At 36.3% G+C, this 19,029-nt stretch overlaps 3 protein-coding genes across 3 annotated transcripts; 1 reads left to right on the plus strand and 2 right to left on the minus strand.

Moving 5' to 3' along the window:
- Positions 1-116: 116 nt before the first annotated feature.
- Positions 117-2,605, minus strand: LOC106169877 (uncharacterized). The gene is made up of 3 exons (XM_013549516.2): positions 1,876-2,605; positions 1,024-1,313; positions 117-785 (listed from the first exon to the last, which is right to left on the minus strand). Exons 1-3 carry the CDS (start codon positions 2,372-2,374, stop codon positions 501-503), a joined length of 1,074 nt encoding a protein of 357 aa, XP_013404970.1. The 5' UTR covers positions 2,375-2,605; the 3' UTR covers positions 117-500.
- Positions 2,606-7,606: 5,001 nt separating this feature from the next.
- LOC106168567 (uncharacterized) lies at positions 7,607-14,619 on the plus strand. Its single transcript, XM_013547685.2, has 14 exons — positions 7,607-7,761; positions 8,518-8,725; positions 9,133-9,203; positions 9,426-9,515; positions 9,809-10,018; positions 10,242-10,348; positions 10,506-10,626; positions 10,877-11,105; positions 11,450-11,514; positions 11,781-11,921; positions 12,128-12,367; positions 12,591-12,697; positions 12,984-13,125; positions 13,328-14,619. The coding sequence occupies exons 1-14, from the start codon at positions 7,689-7,691 to the stop codon at positions 13,474-13,476; spliced, it is 1,953 nt and encodes a 650-aa protein (XP_013403139.2). The 5' UTR covers positions 7,607-7,688; the 3' UTR covers positions 13,477-14,619.
- On the minus strand, positions 14,530-18,675 carry LOC106168568 (uncharacterized). Its single transcript, XM_013547686.3, has 4 exons — positions 18,536-18,675; positions 17,576-17,728; positions 15,877-16,279; positions 14,530-15,689 (listed from the first exon to the last, which is right to left on the minus strand). The coding sequence occupies exons 2-4, from the start codon at positions 17,640-17,642 to the stop codon at positions 15,467-15,469; spliced, it is 693 nt and encodes a 230-aa protein (XP_013403140.2). The 5' UTR covers positions 17,643-17,728; positions 18,536-18,675; the 3' UTR covers positions 14,530-15,466.
- Between the last annotated feature and the right edge of the window lie 354 nt (positions 18,676-19,029).

Raw genomic sequence — 19,029 nt, forward strand, 5'->3', positions numbered from 1 at the left:
CCCCCAAGCAAGATAATCGACCATGAAGTACCTCCCCCGTTTTCCGTTTTTACACAAGATAACAATGTCTCTCCATTTCGCTTCACAATCAATATGAACAGAAACAAAGACTTAAATTCGTGTTTTTTAAACTTTATTCCGATCATTGAGCAAATAACATTATATGTTTATATAGAACCAATAACAAAAACAATCCATTTTACACCATATCATATCGATATAAAAACCTGAGTGTACCTAGAACCTCAATTTAAGTGCGTAAGAACATCCCGGTTAGAATGGTGCGTAAGTGCTGAAAATACACGGAATACCATGTAACTAACAACATTTAATCAAGCCTTCTTCGTTGCTATTTCTGCATCTTGAGCTCTCACTTAAAACGTGAGCAAAATATTTTTCTTATATTTAGTGATTCTCTTACTTAAATATGGCAAGCACTACATCTGACGACAGGCGGAAGTTCAGTAATATAAAAGCTTCCTAGCTAGGAGGACATTTTTTCAACTAAGTTGTTCCATTTCTGCGGCCTGTGAAGATTCTGGGTGGGGCATCATTGGAAGCAGCTTTTTCCTTCGGCGTACTTTTTCTGCGTGCTCTTCCTTAGCTTTTAGTTTGTCTCTCAATTCCTTTAGTTTTTTCTCTCTGTTTTCTGTAACACTGTCTATTTTTTCAGATGTGGTCTGTTCCTTTTCCTTAATTTTTTGTTCAAAAGAGTCTAGTGCATGTAAAATATCGCTTTTCTGTGTAGTTGTTTGAATTCTTTCCAACTTTTCCTGCTCCTTTTTCTAAAAACAATATAAGAGAGAAATTAAGCATGAAGTTGTAAAATGAGTATTTAATAAAGCTCCAATGAAACAGTTATTCTAAATATTGATTTTTAGAAAACTAATTCAATGGTAACGGCTGGCACTAATTTCGTTTATTTGAAATCAATATAAACGTAGCTACGGAATGTATTTGAAATCACCGCTTACCCCAGACATTTTTATGAAACGTGTTTCTGTTCACAAATAAGATATTTACCTTTCTTCTCCTCTCGGCTTTTTCAAGTTTAGCTTTTATTTGATCTTCTGTTAATTCCGTCTTCTTCTTCCTTCTCTCCAGTTTGGCAAGGCGGGCCGGTGGTTTCTTTAGTGCGTCAGGGTCGGGTCCAGCCATGATGATGTCAAAGCTCATGCCTCCTGCCGCTCTAGACTTCGGCCGGGCAATAAGTCCTTCATCCCTCAGCGCTGCCATGACAACATTTTCTTCTAGTCTTGCCTTGTCCTTTGCGCTGGTGCGACGGGGGCAGGCAGTTCCACTTAAGCTTAGATCTAATAAAAAAAAAGAAAATAAAGGGTTTACTATTTAATACAGTTCTAGTTTCAAAATTATGAACAAAGCGTTATTTAATCCATAAAGATTAAATTGTTTTATAACATTTAGTCACTATTCTTAGCTGGCGAGCTACTACGTACAATTTATTGTTCTACGTTTTCATGTTGAGTGACGTCATTACGTTGAGCAAGCCCCCAAGTCACTGGATTTGTTTTGATTGTTAAACACAGAGTTGACTACAATGCTAACAATACTTGGATTGTGTGGCAACTTAGCGCACCTCAATGCAGAGCCGGGTGCAAACAACTCACAAGAAATGTTGATGCTGTTAAATTGAGATTGCCAACGAAAAAATATTGAAAAAAAAACACGGAAAACAAATTATGTAAACGAAAATAAAATTAATAACAATACCAATGGCCACGCTGTCTTAACAAATATGAAAATTATATCTCTTTCGTGAAAGGCAATAATTGTTAGTGATCACTGCGTTAAAGTAACATATTATAGGCCCATGCCGCATGTTTTTTTTAATTAATTTCTTAATTAATTAATTACCTAAATCTTCTCTAGATCCAAATTCTTCTCCCAGTGCTCTTATTTTGCTCTCATCTGAGTATTCTGTAATGACATGAGCATAATCTTCTTCTAATCCGGAGTCAGTGCTGTGTTTGGAGTTCTTGGAGGTAGCTGATCCCCCTCGCTGGGAGTTGTTGGAGGTAGCGCTGTTGGGGCGACTGCCGTCACGCCGCAGACTAGCAAGTGAACTCAGACCTCTTTTCTTCTTTTTCGTTCCCTTTTTCATGTCGATTTGTTCTTGACCTGAGATGATTTGATCTGGAAGAACTGCTTTCTCAATTTCGACATCAGAGTCTAGCTCCATGTGTTCCAATGGTTCCACAGGTTGGACCTTGGTTTGCTTCACGGGTGTTCCACGCTTTGATGAGGACGTATTCTTTTCATTTTTGTCCATCTCTGCTGTCCATTTTCCACTGTTCGGTCTAGGGGTCTTGGACACTGGCTGGACCTGAATGTTCCTACTATTGTTACAACCCATGGTAGTAGTTTTCTTGTAGACTGGAGTTTACTTGGTAGCAGTGATTTCAAACCTATTTAATATATTTCTAAGTTATGATTGACTCTGCCCAGCAGTTCTTGTCTTCGCTTTTCAACACAATGCTTTCTTTGTCAAGTTCTCGCTAATTACTACAGAGTCAACCACACATAATAAATTCCCCTGACCCTCTATAGGCTTATATATGACGGTCCCAGATGTATCTAAGGTAAACTGTTATGTTTCCAAGGTCGGTAAATATTTTGCCGCGGTGACCGATAGGTGTCGCTAGTAAAATGTATACCGTATCTAAGCATGACAAGCTGCCATATAATAAAGTATGTAGTAAAAGCTTATAGTATAACTTTATTAAAGCGAAGCTTATTCATATAAGGATGATTTAACAAATAAACTTGTTTATTTTGGCAATTGCTGTTAATTCATTGTGACTGAAGCGGGAATTAACCAAGCGAAAAAAAAAACTAACTTCAGGTCATATTTGACGGCATGTATAGGCTCTAACGTTATGTATGGATCAATATGACATTCATTTATCATCATCAACAACTCTTTTCTGACTGTTTGCTGGGCAGCCGCTTCGGGTTTAATTGACTCTCTCGCGGAAGGGTAGTTTTAGTGATGATCAACGCGTCAGGGATAGGCCTACTCAGCTACATGCATGGATAGCCGGTCACTCCCGCCACACTTTGATATCTTTTATTCAGGTTATATTTTAAACATGCATTTAATTTACTAATTAAAGTACAAGTGCAGAAGGAAGCACATTTTTAATGTGTGTATGTGTGTGCGCGTGTGGGGGAGAGGGTAGAGATTTCGGCCTGCTCTTATTAAAGTGCTAGTATAAACATTTATTTGGCATAAAGAAGCGGACAGAGTCCCTTAGCCCATTTGCTTCCTGCACTTAAGACTGACATGTAGGCTGACACCCCCCCTCCCATACATTTGAACTCCTCTACCCATAGGTTCTTCCTGTTAAGGAGGGAATGTAGGTTTGAGATTTTCTCTTAAAATAAAGGTCTTGGCTTTTTTATTCCTGTCACATTCATTTAACGTATCTTCAAAATATCTAATTATGCTTGGAACACAGCTTTAACTTCATCGTGTGACGTAATATTGGGATTTTGGGGACAAAAACACCATTTTTATACACCTGATTTTCTCGGGCACCTGGACAGCTATAAACTTGCTTTTGATGTCATTATGACACTTGAACAAAGTACTACAGCATGGAGTCAGGGATTTTTCTTCAGACACTTATTGTTGATTTTATCTATAAAAACGTGAAATTACATCAAAATATTAGGGAATTTTCACTTTCAAAGTCTATAATTTAGAAAAGAGAGGATCAATCAAAATTTCTTAAAAAGCACTTTTAGAGCATACTGTTCATAATTAGCATGGTGAATTTGGTCTCCCTCAGGTGTACAGGTAGATAGTTAAAGCTTGTTAAGATAACGCTATCTCGTCAATATTGAAAGCAAAGAAAACGAGCAAAAACCATTTCAGTGAAGTTAATTGTCCATATAAGCAAATAAAATTGTTGACAGCTTTACCTGTTATCGTTCTGACGATCGCGAAGATGGGTACTCTTTTGCCGGTTGAAATTAGCTTGTTTGCATGTATTTGGATGTCAGAAAATCTTATTTTTGTATCAATCTCACCTCCTGTTAGTAACTTCAAGGGGTTACCGCTAGCACTGCCAGAATGATTGACAGGCAATCTAGTAAGCCCTAATGACCCAAGCAATCAGTGGCCACGTCAATTGCCGTCGGGGCAAGTGTTAGGGATGCGCTTTAGGATGTGCACACAAAAGCAGCATCGCATGGGGTCTTGTCCACATTCGCCAAGCGAAAAATGGTTCGAAAACAGGTGGAAAGGTTAGATATTATCATTGTTGATTTTCCTATTACCAATGGTAAGCAGAAATAAATAGGAGTTGAGCCTCGATGCTAGGGCCGAATTGCCCAAGTTGCATAGATTCAGGGGCGTAACCAGACCTTTAAAAATTGTACGCACAGATTTTTTACATTCCCAGCAAAATATAGACTAACGCAAGAGATGAAGGACAGCGTAATCACAGCATATGTACCACACACCGCAGCTTAATTTCCATTAATAATAAAACATCATTTAGTCAGAAATATTCTCGCAATTAAAAAAGTTTCAATAAACTTATTACCCAGAATGGTATATTTATTTAAAAGGAGGCTAGCTTCGCATACGTGGAACGCCCTTCGAATAATCCTGGATCCGCCTCTGAGTTGAACTAACATTAGATTTCATTAACCTTACATGTGGATGCATGGCTCCCCATAACAACCAATTGTACGACACGACAGAGCTCTGATACATCTAAGTTTTATTATATGTTTGTAAAAATTGTCCATGTCACCCTGTTAGTTTGGAGGGATAAGCTGGGTCAAGTCCGTGTCAAAATTATTTGACGCTTTGCAGGAAAAATCCTTCCTTCGTTTCTCTAGCTCCTTATGAAACCTGGTGTCCAGATTTTATCTAATGCCCTCAGGGTTGCGTGAGCTGCTCTTTGAAAATAACACACAGGTAGATTTTTACCTGAGATAAATATTGCCAGCGAGGCTTCAGGTGAGTTGTGGGCCACTGAACCCTCCAATAAAGAGGTAAAGGAAGTTCCAGTTAGATGGACGATTAAGATAAAACTTGTTAAGGTTTCAGGCATTGTTTACCTCAGTTCAATAAAAGTATGCAAGACGGGGGGAGGGGGGTGTCAGAACAATTGTGCCTATACAATTGATACAGAGGATTTGTTCATACAGGTGACTTTAATAAGCAGAGAATTTCTTTATATTCCGTGAAAAATACACTAAATTTATATAAAATAATATCATGGTTGGCCAAAAAAATGTACGCACAGTGCATCCGTGCGTATGCCTAGTTACCCCCATGTATATTTTTAAAATCTAACACTAAACTGCATCGACCTGTTGGCGAAAATGGATAGAAAGAATGACGATTGTTGTCACGGGTAGCAAGCAACGGAATTTTCTTCTTTTCTTTTGCGTATCTCAAAAAGTTAACAAGAAAATCGAAAGAACGCGTGTAACAACAAGCAATATTCAAGGGAGAACGAGTATTTCGAGCAAATCCAATGTGTCGGAAAAGATTCATCTTAGCGCTGATCACAATCAAGAGAGACTATCAAAACAGCTTAAGCGGAACAATAGGCACTGCTTTGCCGATCGCTGTTTATGACAAAGGGGGCATGGCGCATCCCTGTTCTATTGTTTCCCTAGACGTGCTGATGCTGCTAAGGTCCGCCCACCGAGTTTACCCATGCCAACGGCCCTTGACAACGAAGGCGGGGCATATACCAGGCCACCGCTGTCGATGTGTGCAGCATCAGAATAATCAGAAAAAACAAATTTTTTGTTCAAAATGTAAAAATTTTATTCTGTTAAACGTTAGATACACGTTTAACCAATAATTAGACATAAAAAACCAAAAATGGCTATTTTTAGCTATATTTGGGTACATCCGCTCCTTAAACATCTATTATCAAACCATGCTCAAATTACTATGTTTAATCAAAATACCCATGTAGACATCCTATAAGATTCTTTGTGCAAAACAGTCGATTAAAATTCATAGTATATTCCACACTTTACAATTATTCGATTAAATGGCAAAGATCATATACTTGAAGTTGGACATCGCTTGTCTGGTGTCTTGGCCCACAACGTACAATTAGCATGCAGTGACTGGTATTAAAAAGCATACCTAACATCATTTATAATCCAAAAAGAATATGAAACGATACATTTTTATTTGTTGAATGATTGTTGAAATAATTTGGCAAGAGGAGTCACCTGAAATATAATCAGATTGGTACAGCACGAAGGAGTTTTGAAGTATTGGTTGAAACAGGGAATTATATCGATATAATTCCCTTGTTGAAATTACTATTTGTTACCGAGAAGGATAAAGACACAAAAATTGGGTAACACATTGTGTAAGTTTTCGTGATCACAGGAAAATGAAAGACCTGTTTTTTTTTTTTGCTAAATGCTACATGTACTAAGGCCTACCTATCTAAAAAAATTTTCAAGATTTTTAGAACAAATAGATAATAATCTTAAGAAAGCAATTTGAAGAGTGCGAACTGTTTATTATTTTGAAAAAGGCTTTTTTAGTGTGTTATGTCGTGTGTGTGTGTGATCTGGCTCACTGTCGTTTTCTTGTGCAAATTCGTGCGTTAAAAATTCTGAAACGATTCGGAGAAAAGAAAACATTTTATCATTCAGACAACAACAGCATCGCATGACAGCGAAGTTGCACACTCTAATATTATCATGAAAGGAATTGACATTTAGCTAATGGTATTCTAATTATTTTAAAATGATATGATTTTGTCAATATTTTCTGTTAAGTTTAAACTCAATAATGTGCGGGCTGGATAACGGTGGATATATATATATTTTTTTTTTCATGCGAAAATCTCACAAATATTCTCTTTAAAGTTTAGTTTCTCCAGGTTTGTTTTATCTTTCTTTTTATGCAGTGGCGGATCTATGGGGGGGGGGGGGGGGTCAGGGGGGTGCCCCTCCCCCCCCCTTCAGTCTCTGAAAAAAATCACACTTATTTTCTCCGAACCCAACCCCAACGAGGGGGCGGCGGCAGGGCGGCTTCACATCTGCAGACCCCCCTTCAAATATTCCTGGATCCGCCTTGTTATGTCTGCATTGCGTAAAATGTTTAGTTCTATTCAGCGTAAATTTACGTGAACCCTGTAGTATATTTTTTTCATCATGATACATTTACCTGCTACAGTTCGTTTCATGATATATAACTCGATTCTTACCCCCACCCCCACCCCATCGCACACACACACGCGCACGCGCGCGCACATACACGTAAATAACGGTATAGCGATTTCATTTGAGTAAAACAGAATCATAACTGGCGGAAAACGTGTAAACATATACCAGTGTCAACTGAGGTGCTAAACCACAAACATGAATTCCTAAGCCTAGAGGTCACCTGAAATACTGTGCTGCCATCTGGCAGTTGAGTCATCAATTTACTTGTTTACGTTGATTAACAGGTGCGCGGGATACATATAAGCAGCAACGAAATACGCTTGCGTGCATTAAGAAACGCAATTCCACAAACCCAATTCCACAAACACTTAAATTTCATCAAAAATAATTTTCTCATAGATAAACTTTAGCAACTTTGAAAGCTTCATGACAAATGAACATTTATGGTCACCTTGTCACGTGACCATTTTCACCTGCCATTATTGTAAATTTGAAGGGACAAGATGGCGGCGAGGTGTGGAGGTGTCCTCGTAGGCCAAATATGTATAGTTTTGACGTTACTAGTATTATGTACACGTAAGTATTTATTCCTCTGTAGTTTTAATATTGTATAATATACCTTGCAAAAGTAATCGGACAATACTATCTACCGTACCTTGGCCTGTAAATTGCCGTTGATTGCGCGGCATGTTTGTCATACCGCGGAAATGAATCATATTGTTGCATGTTTTAATTTATCTCTGTGTCTGCAAGATTAAGAAGTACTCTCTTTGCACTGTATTCATGTGTTTTCGACTGTTTTAGGTTAAGCTCAGAAGGAGTTCTAATTGGTTCCAATTGTTTATTTGATTCCACAACCGAAACAATGCATACATGTACCTGTGAAATTTCATAAGTTGTTTTCATGATCACTGAGCTCTGAGCTCTGCCTCTTTTTTACTTTAAGCGCTCATTACCTGGTTCAAAATTTTCTGTAAAGGATAATAAGAATATGCTCGGGCATTTATTGATGATTTTGGGGATACCTGGGATCGAAACTGAAAGTTATATGTGTGGGCGCCTATTTAATTTAAAAACATTTTATTCAAATTGTTGATTTACGACATACCAGTTATGAAAGGGGACAAGTTCAGCAAGCTTTGTTTGTGAACCATAGCTAGGTGTCTCGATCATTGCTAATGAATATAACTTAAAATTGGTCATATTCTGGAGAAAGTGCTGATAAAATGTTGAGAGCCTTGAACCAGTGTCTGTTACAAAATTTAACAACTGATATTAATGGATTTGGTGAAAGAGTGGTCAGTTGAATCATCTGTTTTCTACCTGTTTTAGAGGCCCAACAGTGTCAGTTCCCAAGTGGGTTTTTAGGAGACTGGTACTCTAAGGAGAATGGTGAAGACACAGATACAGTTATTGATGGCACAGCTTTTCAAATCAATAGTAGAGAATATGGAGGACCATGCATTGCCTCAAGACGTTATAATGAAACAACTACACACGAACAGAACAATAAACTCAAAGTTTTAATAAGGAATAGTAGGTAGGTGATTACATCTCTTGCGCTTCAGATATGATTGATGGTAATTCTTTAGAGAATAACCCCTCAAATGTAGAACTGTTATATTTGAAAATGACTCAGTTATGTAAATAAGGAATAAAACCTTTATTTTATTTATTTATTTATTTATTTGTTTGTTTGTTTGTTTGTTTGTTTTTATTTTGTAATTATTATTTAATTAATTAATTAATCAATTAATTACTTTTTTGAGATATACTCTTTCATGTTGCAGTTTTTATAGTTCTCTTGTTTTAGGAATGGAGTGTCCACATAAAAAGGAATGTCACAAATAATGAAAAAAGTGGCACTATTGGTTTTGTTATGTACTTGGTAAAGCAACAATGTTGATTAATTGCTAATAATTTTTATATACATTGTATTTATTTCAGAGGTGGCAATAATTGCTATATGTGCTTAGAGTTATACTTGAGAACCCCAAACATTCTGCAGCAAAGATCAGGTAGGAAATCTTTCATTTATGTACAAGTTAAATAAGTACAATATCTCAAAAGTTTTTATCTGCTTGCCACCAGTCTGATGAAGGAGACACCACATACCTCTCTTTACTCACAATTGGAAACCGATGCTTAATATGTGGAAGGTTTAAATCAAAGCATACTGGTACTGTACTCTAACAATAGTCTGATATTGACAAAAAATAATAAAAATTCCCTTTTTGCAGCATCTTCCTGTAGATCCAGCCCAATAGCTCCTTCCCTGGAAGATGTTTGTAATGCAATACGGCCACAGGCAGGCTTGGTGACTATGTTCAGTAAGTTGCAATACCCCTGTACTTGGATGTGATGATGAATGATTTAACATGACTCGTTTTTTACCAACTAGTTTATTGAAGATATAAAATATTGTGAGGTAGTAGGTGCTTACAATAGTGTATTTTACCAAGTCACTAGATCTTAGGACACATATTGAGGTAAAGAGTAAGTCTAGAGAAATATCAGTGTTATCAGTTTTATCAACTTTGATAATCTGTATAAAAATTACATTTTAAAAAAGTTTCAGTTGATAGTGACTGAATGAATTAACTTAAATCATTACTAATTGCAGGGAAGTCTGCCATCAATGTGAACTGCAGGACAACATTTGAAGGTGTCTTCCAGTTTACATATGAGTATGATGTTGGAGGTGGTGGTATCTGTAACAGTCCTAGTAGTATTATAACTGCCTGTCAACTGCCAGGGTCAGTCTACTATGACAACCAGGCCTTTGACATGGTCTATGCTGTTTGCCCTGGATTGAGTATGTCCAAAGATGACAGTAAGTACAGATATTGATATGTTAACAATTTGAATATTGTACATGATTATTTTATTAATGTAAAAAAATTGGATCAGAAAGAATATAAAATATTTGGCAAGTGGATATTTTTATAAATGTACACATTTTCAAGATGAGCAAATTCTAATAACCGTTTTATGAAAAAGTGTTTTGTTGGAAATGAGTCTTTTATCTTTAAATTGTATGAATTCTTGTTCTTTAGCCATAAGATACCAGTGCTTAGGTTCTTGGTTGGATGATAATGGGAACATATTTGCAGCTGTTATGAACACAGGAGAAGATCGGCCATACAGAAGGTTTAGATGCATGGTATGATGAATTCAGATTAAAAACATTTGTCATTTGATGATGGTTAAGTAAACATGTTTAAGTGTATTGTACACAGTACAAGATGTAACCTTAACTTGGGGTTGGTTTTTAAAAAATATTGTACCATATAATTATGTATTAAACATTTACTTTTTAGTTAACGAGAAAAGAACAACAAAGAGGAAATAATGAGGTTCGCTGGACCATGTCTGAGAGTGCGGAATGTTCCACGTTGAAAAGTCCATATGAGGGACCTATAAGACTGCTGTTAACACCTGGTGAGAATTTTTTGATGGCCAAATCAGATTATTCAATTGTTCAAGGGCAATCATAACCACTGTACATATATAGAACAATTCCAATCTGGTATAAAATGGTAGCATGTACAGTTCGTCATGAATATATATACATTTAATCATTTGTCTGCATTTAATTTTTAGTGTAATCAATTATTGATAAGAAGCAACTATTTCAGTCAATTCTTCAATAAGAAAGCTTCGTATTTATATTTTTTATCTAAATTTTTAGTTGTTGGCAGTACCCAGTTGCGAGAAATCACTCCATCTTGCAACCTGCCTAGAAACTTCAGTGGGACCTGGTTTACCACTGGTGAATATGACTCCACTGTCACCATCAACTACACTCACATCTACTTCAAGACTAAAATTGACCAGTTTACCACCAGGGAGACATATTTCACTTGTCAACAGACACAGCAGTCCAGTTACATGATGACATCTGTCACAAGGGGGAGATGGTGAGTTTTCTGGACGGCAAGATCTGGGTTTACCCTTGAAGCTAGTTTCAGATATGGCTGAATATTAATAACTTTTTTAGGAATCAGAAAATGATTTATTTAGATAAGAGCAGAATATTTCCACTGCATGGATTATCTTGTTAGGCTAAGCCCATACTTTAATAATAAGTTTTATTTTCCAATGAAGAATTAACATTGAATGAACAGCAATACTTGAAGTATAATTCAGTGTGCAGAGGTTAAGTAAATAGATGGATTTTGCATTCTCAACATGTTTTTGTTAGTGATTTCATCTGTTCATCAATTCAGTCAACTCTAATAGTTTTTTTTTTTTGTATTTCCAGTGAGGTAGATTATGTGTGTTTTGACTTCCTTCCCCGTCATCACAACATAATCAGATACAGACTAGGTAAATAGCCTGCATATAAACTGAAGACCATACCCTTCTACCTGTATTTCAGTAATTTTGTTGAAAATATAAGTCGTACAATTTTAACTTGCCCACAGACAAAGTAATTTTTTATGAATGCACAATGTTCTTGAGATAATTGATAATAAATACTCATTGGCTATCAACTTAAAATGTCTTATTATTTCAGTAGTTTTTGTTTGATTTCTTCATATCAAGAAAAAATTACTGCACAAGATTGATGTTTTGTTCATACTACCTTACAGGGAAGCCTTTCCGTCTATCTCGACAAGAGAAAGAGCAACCAGTTGAAGATTATCTTGTTACCAAGTTCAGACAGGCGTGTGCAAGACCCTCCTATGTTTTAAATGAGCAAAACTATAATTGGAAGTACAATACTTTTATATGTAAGTTCTCTATTGAAGTATATTGTATTTTGCTTTTTATTATTTTACCCAGTTAAAAGTAGAAATGAAATTGATGCAAATTTATTTGTCTTGACTAATTTCATAATTAAGAAGAAAGATATTTGTCCATAATTTATAAAAATTACATTTTATTGCAACTAATGGTTTGAAGAAATAATATTTACAAAAACATGTCTTTATTCTAGTGTATGACCCATCTCCCATAGAATGCCCAATTCAGGGAAGGTATACATTTAAGCAGTTTGGCGCAGAGAAATATGTTACCAGAATCAGAGGTATCACCGAGCGTCCCCGTGTGCAGGTTGACTGCAGAGATTATGAGTCAGAGATTGCCATATGTCACAGTAGAGACAGCAAGGTGATTGAAGTGGATGCTGAGCGTTGCAGGACATTGGATCAGAATGCCAGACCTGTCGGAGAATACGGTTAGGGAATTGTTACATGAGATGCTAACACTTTTTAGTTTATCTGTGTTCGTAGAGACAAATTTTTGGATGTGATATAAAAGTTCAGTACCATTAGTAACTGGGTCACTTAATTTTCTTGTTCCAAAGTAGTGACCAATAGGTCAAAATTGAACAATGATTAATTAATGTGAAACAAAGTCATTATTTTTATAATATAAACGATATCAATCCATTTCTGTAGATGTTCCGGACAACTTGTTGACCTGTGTTGGCTACTGGCTGGAAGACAACAGGTCATACATGGTCACTTATGATGAGGAGGACAGAATCTCACGATTCAGATGTTGGGTATGTGGAACCTCAACAAATACAAGAAGATAAAGATGGCTTAAACAGATTATAAGAATTGTTTAATGCTATATCGCTCCTCTTTTAATTAGTAAAATGTATAAAATGCTTTCATTTTGTACCTTGAAAATGTTTTTTTATTATTTAAGAAAAATTATATAATAAGCAGTTCACATAATCCATGGAGTTTATGAAGAGATAATGAGGAAACTGGATTTCCGCACCACATTTTTCATGCAGGTTTCCTTCCTTTTCCTGTCGTTTTAATCATTGTTCTGTTTGACAGGTTTATGAAAGGCTAACGTGGCGTGATATCATCATGTCGCGGGCCGTGCGTGCTGCCTGCGGTGTGGCACAGACGCCAAGGAGTTTCAGAGCATCAGAAGGAGCCAGTCTGTCCATACAGATGTTCTTAGATGAAAGAGAGCGTAAGTTGCCATCCTAGATCTTTAAATTTAATGGTGGGACTTCTAGTTCATCTTTAAAAGGTTAATGATTGAAAATGCGGCCTGTTTGATGTAATCTAGTGAAGATGCAGGAATTTTGTTTACTTTATGTATAATTTTTGTAACTCATTTGCCCTCTTTTAATTTCAGTTTGTATTCATTTATATTTCACTAATTCTTACAGATGACGACTGTCCACAGAAGTTTGATTTTGGTGCCAACCCATGGTTGAAAGAAAATGTCATCTACGTTTTGGGGGGAAGCATCACATTCCATGGTAGTTACATCTTGGTGCTTTGTCTCGCCTTTCTTTCATTATTATTTGCTTTTTAAACACGTTTTATATCAGGAATTGACTTTTAATACAAGATCAGCTGAGTGTTCAACTATTCAAACAGTGCTTTTAGTGACAATTTTAGATAAACTATTCCATGTAACCCATTGCAAAGAAGTTCTTGGAATGAAAACAAGAACTGAACGCAGTGCATTTATGGTTGTGATGTGCATGTGAAACATGTTTATTTTAGTGCCTTCAAATGAAAAACTTATGTTTTAGTGACGATTTCAAACATACGTTGAATATATATATCGATATCATAAACTATTTGCATTTTACTGCCGTTTGACTTATCGTATTTTACTGGTTTAGTCTGAATTTTTTTTATATATCAGGCATGATAGACTTGAGTACGCATATCTAACTATAATGTACACCATTAGTGTGCCCGGTAGAAAAAAATTGAAGTTGAGAGCGGATTTGCAAAGAGTAGTGCGTTTTTTTTACATGCTCTGACACATTGTATAAAAGCTGTACAGAAATCAATATTTTTACAACAAAAAGCATATTTCATAGTATGGAAATAATAACTTCATCTTGTAGAGGATACTCGGATAACCTTGTAAATTGTAGATAGAATATTAGTGTGTTTTGCAAAAGACATCTAGTAGTTAATGAAACAATGTCAACACCCATGTAGGCGGTGTGGCTGGGATCGTTAACTTAATACTTTTACTTTTGTTGGTCAAATATTACGCACCCAGGAATAATTTTCCATTGTATAATAACGCTTCATTTTAGATGACCCAGATTGTTTAATATCGCAACTGTTTTCTTGTACAGATCAGATGTCACTTATCGTTGTAGAAAAGAATATAAATATATGTTCAGAATTTCGACTAAAAGAAAATGTTTGGAATTCCTACCTAACATTTGTCCTAGAGTATGTTTTTTATAGATTGAAACCTTTTTTGTATAAGGCATTAAGTATTTGCGTATAGTGAATAATCGCGAATAGGAGATACGAAACCCATAAATCATTATTTGTTTTTGCTGATGGCAGCATATTTTGGATTCTGTATATATGAAATTGAAAACAAAGAATATAGTGAAAGTTTGTACACGAGGTTTATTTGATTGTGACTTTAATGTCTTAATTTTCAGTATAAAAACTTGAGCAATAAAAAGGATGTACAGTACTGCTCTATATGACTTTATTTGTAAATCACTTAGCCTCCACAACTTTGGACTGATTGTCGATGGTATATTTTTAGCAGCTGTGCTTTATCTGAGCCAAGTAATATTATTTATCAGCACACAAGACGCTGGAATAATCAGTCTGAACTGTTCAAAATAATATGTATAAATTCCTGAAAAATTTCTTTGATTGTCAAAAACAGTTGATATCTATAACTCTTCCAAATAATGTTGATTAATAAAAAAAACTAGAAAAAACATGATATTGACCTTTAAATGTATATATGACTCCATATCATCGTGATGATTGTCAGTGGCACTTGGAGGTTACAATTAAAAGAATATTAATCTGGTTGAAGACCCGCATCAACTCCTACGAAGTTAGTTTCAAGCATTACACATTCATTTACATGGTTACAACTTACAAGAGACAAACACGCCGGGTTTTTTTTTTTCGGTGTTGGGCGACATGATTGTTCTATCAAAAACACCATCACCCTTTGCTCTCAACATGCTAGCTTTTTTCAATTGATAAATTGCTGTTGCTTCTTAGAATTTCTTCACATGTAAGTAGCGGTTACAAGCTTGGACAAATGATATAATTGCTCTTGAATCCAAAACCCAGCAGGTCTACCAGTAATAAGACCATACGGGAGCAACAACGAAGGCAGTGTCAATGTTTATTTGCTAACCAGCTATTGACTACCTGGGTCTAATATTACTGAGATTTTTTTTATCCCCATTTCTGCCACGACGCCAAGTAACTCGCTGATTCAACCAAGTGAGCGCAGAAATGAAGATCATGTCTGACTCTACTGTTATATAAATAAAAAAGTCCTGTGTCAGCCGTCACGCCCAGACGTATTCTATTGGCTTTTTGTAATGGGCAATCTGCCTTTCAGCAATCCTTTCCGAGAAGAAGTTTGGGTGTATAACATAGCTGTTCAGTTTGGGTGGTATCGTATGGTAGAAGTAAGTGTTGTCGTTCCGGAAATGGAACTGGAATGGTGGCGGTTTTCTGGCAATAAGTGATTTCACCTCTGTTGAAATTTTAGGGCCCTTATAGACTGGTCTGGAATGTTAAAAATAGCCTTATAGGAAAATACAATAGAAAAATTAATTAATTAATTAATAGCTAACCGGCAACGGTCTGTTCTAATAATGTTCCTTTAAAAAGGAAAATTAGTCACTTGAGAATTTACATTTTCATATAAATTAATTTCTACACTTAAATAATTGCTCTCAGATGATTTCCTTACTTTAAAGGACTTCCATGCACTTCAGCCCGCCAACCATGGATTCTCAGCGATTCTTGATATCTCTGTTCAAATTCCTCCGGACTCGGTGAGGATGTTCTGTCGTTGTGGCGATATCCTTCTGGACTGTATGACGAGGGAGTGTGAACACTGGGCATCACCTCTGCAGGCGCCGGAGTCTGTCTGACCTCGCAAGCGGACTGTACATCTCGCTTCGGAGTCGCTATTTTCTCTCTTCGAGACAACATCGCACTTTTGGAGCGAGATGCCGCCATGTCTTCCACTGCCTTGGTCGGATATTTCGACACAGGGGCACGTCTGTTTGGTAACTGGAATAGGCGAACTGGAGAGGACCCGTAAGCATGTGTGGGTCTGTAAGACCTGTGGGGTCTGCCATACTGGTCTCCTGAAAGAATGTAATGATAAGGTTCGTTATCTAAAAAATTCAGACTGATAAATAGGATTTTGGTTCATGGAGTTTTATTCCCTGTTGTAATCGGTCTTGTAGTGTTTTTTTTTTCTTTTTTTTACGTATTCCGTTTAACATGTTGTAGTAACAACGCGTCCCGACTAGTGAGACACTCTGTTTCATAGCTATTTGACAAAAGTTAAAAGATTCGTCAAATTATTTTTGTAACTGTTTTATATACATGTAATTTGAGCTATGCACTTGTGTTATCACAATATTTTTCTTTTCCCGCCCTATGCGAGCGCCCCTATTGTGACTGGTTATGTCAAAAGCTGTCTATAGCTTTACATATCTAAGTATCTAAGTAGACCAGTCACGATCCTACAATTCATTGCTGATGTATCAATATCCTTTTCCTACACAGTATATCCTTTGTTGTCTTAAAGATTCAGTAAGGACACTGTACACAAGTCGTGTTTGATATGTGCGCCAATCAAAAATTTCAAAAGTTAATTTGTATCCCTTTTTATAAACACCAAACACTTCCAGTCATACATAATCCTTCCAATCAATTTCCATTTAGTTTCTTGCTCAATAATGTTAGAATTTGAAAATTTATGAAAAAGATTTTTCAATATATGCGGTAAATCTAGGATCTGACGAATTGTTGTCGAGAAAAAAAAACTGCTTGGATACATGCAATTTTAATTGCTTTAATTGAATAAAAAGAATAAAAACAAAATGCTCTATCTAATTAAATAATGCCAATATCCTCAACCAAAAATAAGCACCCTCATGTCCCAAGTTCTTCAACTATAGATTTACGCTTTATTTTCACGTTATCAGCTAGAAGTACCTTTTCAACTGCGCCAGTCATATATCATATCAGTTCAGTAGCGAATACTTTTACATTATATCATTTATACCTAGTAGTTGCGTTAATAGCCCCTCAGGACAATTCAGTACAAAAACAAATATTCTTGTAATGATATACTTTTCCAATCACATTTTCAGCGAAGTTTCTTCTTTGGACGTTTGCTCTTTCCCTTAGTATGTATGCATCATCTATGATCTAGTGACGCAATTCAGAAACGACCTTGATCGAAAACCATTCATTGAACTTCGATATGAAAATTCTCTCCTCTATCATTACAATCAATACTATCTTCGTTACGAGATAAAAAACAAGAACAAAAAAAAAATTAAATGCAAGTTCATCTTTCCCCAAGTTATCTAAATCATATGGGAAACGCGTAGAATTAAAAAAATGAAAAGACCTTGAAAGTGAAATACCTCTGTTACCCGCTGTTGATTTTCCCGAGGCAAATACGGGTGGAAATCTCGCAGAGAGCTCCCTCATTTTCTGTGGGTTAGTATACAACTGTTCTCAGAACTAAGAGAGCATTCAATGCTGTGACACTGGGGATGGTATTCAGCTTGGCTTATCTGTAAAATATAGAATCTGTATTATGTTCGGTATAAATAACCTCTAGAATTGAAATGTTGCTAGGTGGCGTAACAAATCTTAATACCTATGATTCTGTAAAACGGTATGAATAAAAAAGGTTATAAAATGTTGGAGTCATATTTTTTTGGAAACATACACCTATGTGATCAACAAAGGAGACTGAATACTGGTGAACAAGGTTTCTTTTTTAGCAAAGTAATCCAATACACCCAGTTTCCCCATTAACGAGTGCAGGTCAATTTATCCTATTTTCAATACAATATAACACCATAAAATTGTTTGTTGAGGAAAAGGGCTCGTTCATTTTGCCTATTTGCGAACGGAATGCCTCGAAGACAGTTAGAGACCACCACAGAGCGAGTAGAATTTCCTCCACTTAGATAAGTAGCAATCAAAGACTGAACGAGAAAATAGCTGACATATATATCCTTACGTCTTTAAGCATCTCTGTTAAAAACGGAACTCTGTGAATTAATATAGGCTACGGTGGATGTAGGCCACGACAAGTTTGATAGTTTGTGATAGTACTAAGTGCAATGTTTACTGTCACTATCGGTTGCATTGCATCCGTTTATCAGCTAGAGCTGCCAAAGTTAAGGATGCAGACGACACGATAACCGAAGGTGGCGTTAGCCCCGTGTAAAACGACACCAGCTTGTGCGACCAACATGAAAAAATTATGCAAGACTCATCTGTGTCAATATATACCAAAGGTTCGCAAAAGTGGCAGAAAGGACTTTATAGTACCTTTGGCGTCGCTATTTTGCGATAAACCACCAACTTACCTGCCAACTCAGCGTCCCATCCACTCGCTACTCCCTGTATGTGCCGACTGTCGCGTTGCGAGGATGTAAGGATCAATTACAACGGCAAATGCACATGCTGAAAGAGGGGAACTAGTAGCGTCACGTGTTGCTAGGGGGCCATTGTTGTCGCCTGCAGTAGCGATCAATTAATAACTGTTGTTGTAGCCTGGATTCGGTGAATCACTGCCCATTACCCACGTTTTGATCAAAAATCAGAAACCTTTGTTGTTAGATTTTATTGTTGTTTAGAAAACGCATAAAGCATCAATAAAATGTTTTCAGCGACCTGAATCACCTTTGCTTATACTTCACTTTCCACAGATTAAACCTTTGTAATTGATTTTAGCCCCGACCAATATATAAGAAATATATTATAGTATTGAATCAAATATCAGGTATCAACGATTGGATAACATAGGCGCCCAACGTTTCCTTTAGAAAGTAAAATACCAACATGAGTTGACTTTGACAAA

This window comes from Lingula anatina, chromosome 1, assembly GCF_051362555.1.
Source record: "Lingula anatina isolate TDL-2025a chromosome 1, LinAna3.0, whole genome shotgun sequence".
Lineage (NCBI taxonomy): Eukaryota > Metazoa > Brachiopoda > Lingulata > Lingulida > Lingulidae > Lingula > Lingula anatina.

Excerpts from the sequence above, each read along its gene's own strand:
- LOC106169877 (XM_013549516.2), bottom strand. The coding sequence starts at position 2,374 with ATGGGTTGTAACAATAGTAGGAACATTCAGGTCCAGCCAGTGTCCAAG. Across the intron at positions 1,314-1,875 it reads TGGATCTAGAGAAGATTTAG|ATCTAAGCTTAAGTGGAACT; the intron begins GTAATTAATTAA and ends TTTTTTTATTAG. Across the intron at positions 786-1,023 it reads AAGCCGAGAGGAGAAGAAAG|AAAAAGGAGCAGGAAAAGTT; the intron begins GTAAATATCTTA and ends TATTGTTTTTAG.
- LOC106168567 (XM_013547685.2), top strand. The coding sequence starts at position 7,689 with ATGGCGGCGAGGTGTGGAGGTGTCCTCGTAGGCCAAATATGTATAGTT. Across the intron at positions 11,515-11,780 it reads CATAATCAGATACAGACTAG|GGAAGCCTTTCCGTCTATCT; the intron begins GTAAATAGCCTG and ends ACTACCTTACAG. Across the intron at positions 11,922-12,127 it reads GAAGTACAATACTTTTATAT|TGTATGACCCATCTCCCATA; the intron begins GTAAGTTCTCTA and ends TCTTTATTCTAG.
- LOC106168568 (XM_013547686.3), bottom strand. The coding sequence starts at position 17,642 with ATGAGGGAGCTCTCTGCGAGATTTCCACCCGTATTTGCCTCGGGAAAA. Across the intron at positions 16,280-17,575 it reads ATCAACAGCGGGTAACAGAG|GAGACCAGTATGGCAGACCC; the intron begins GTATTTCACTTT and ends ACATTCTTTCAG. Across the intron at positions 15,690-15,876 it reads GTGCATGGAAGTCCTTTAAA|ACCAGTCTATAAGGGCCCTA; the intron begins GTAAGGAAATCA and ends TTAACATTCCAG.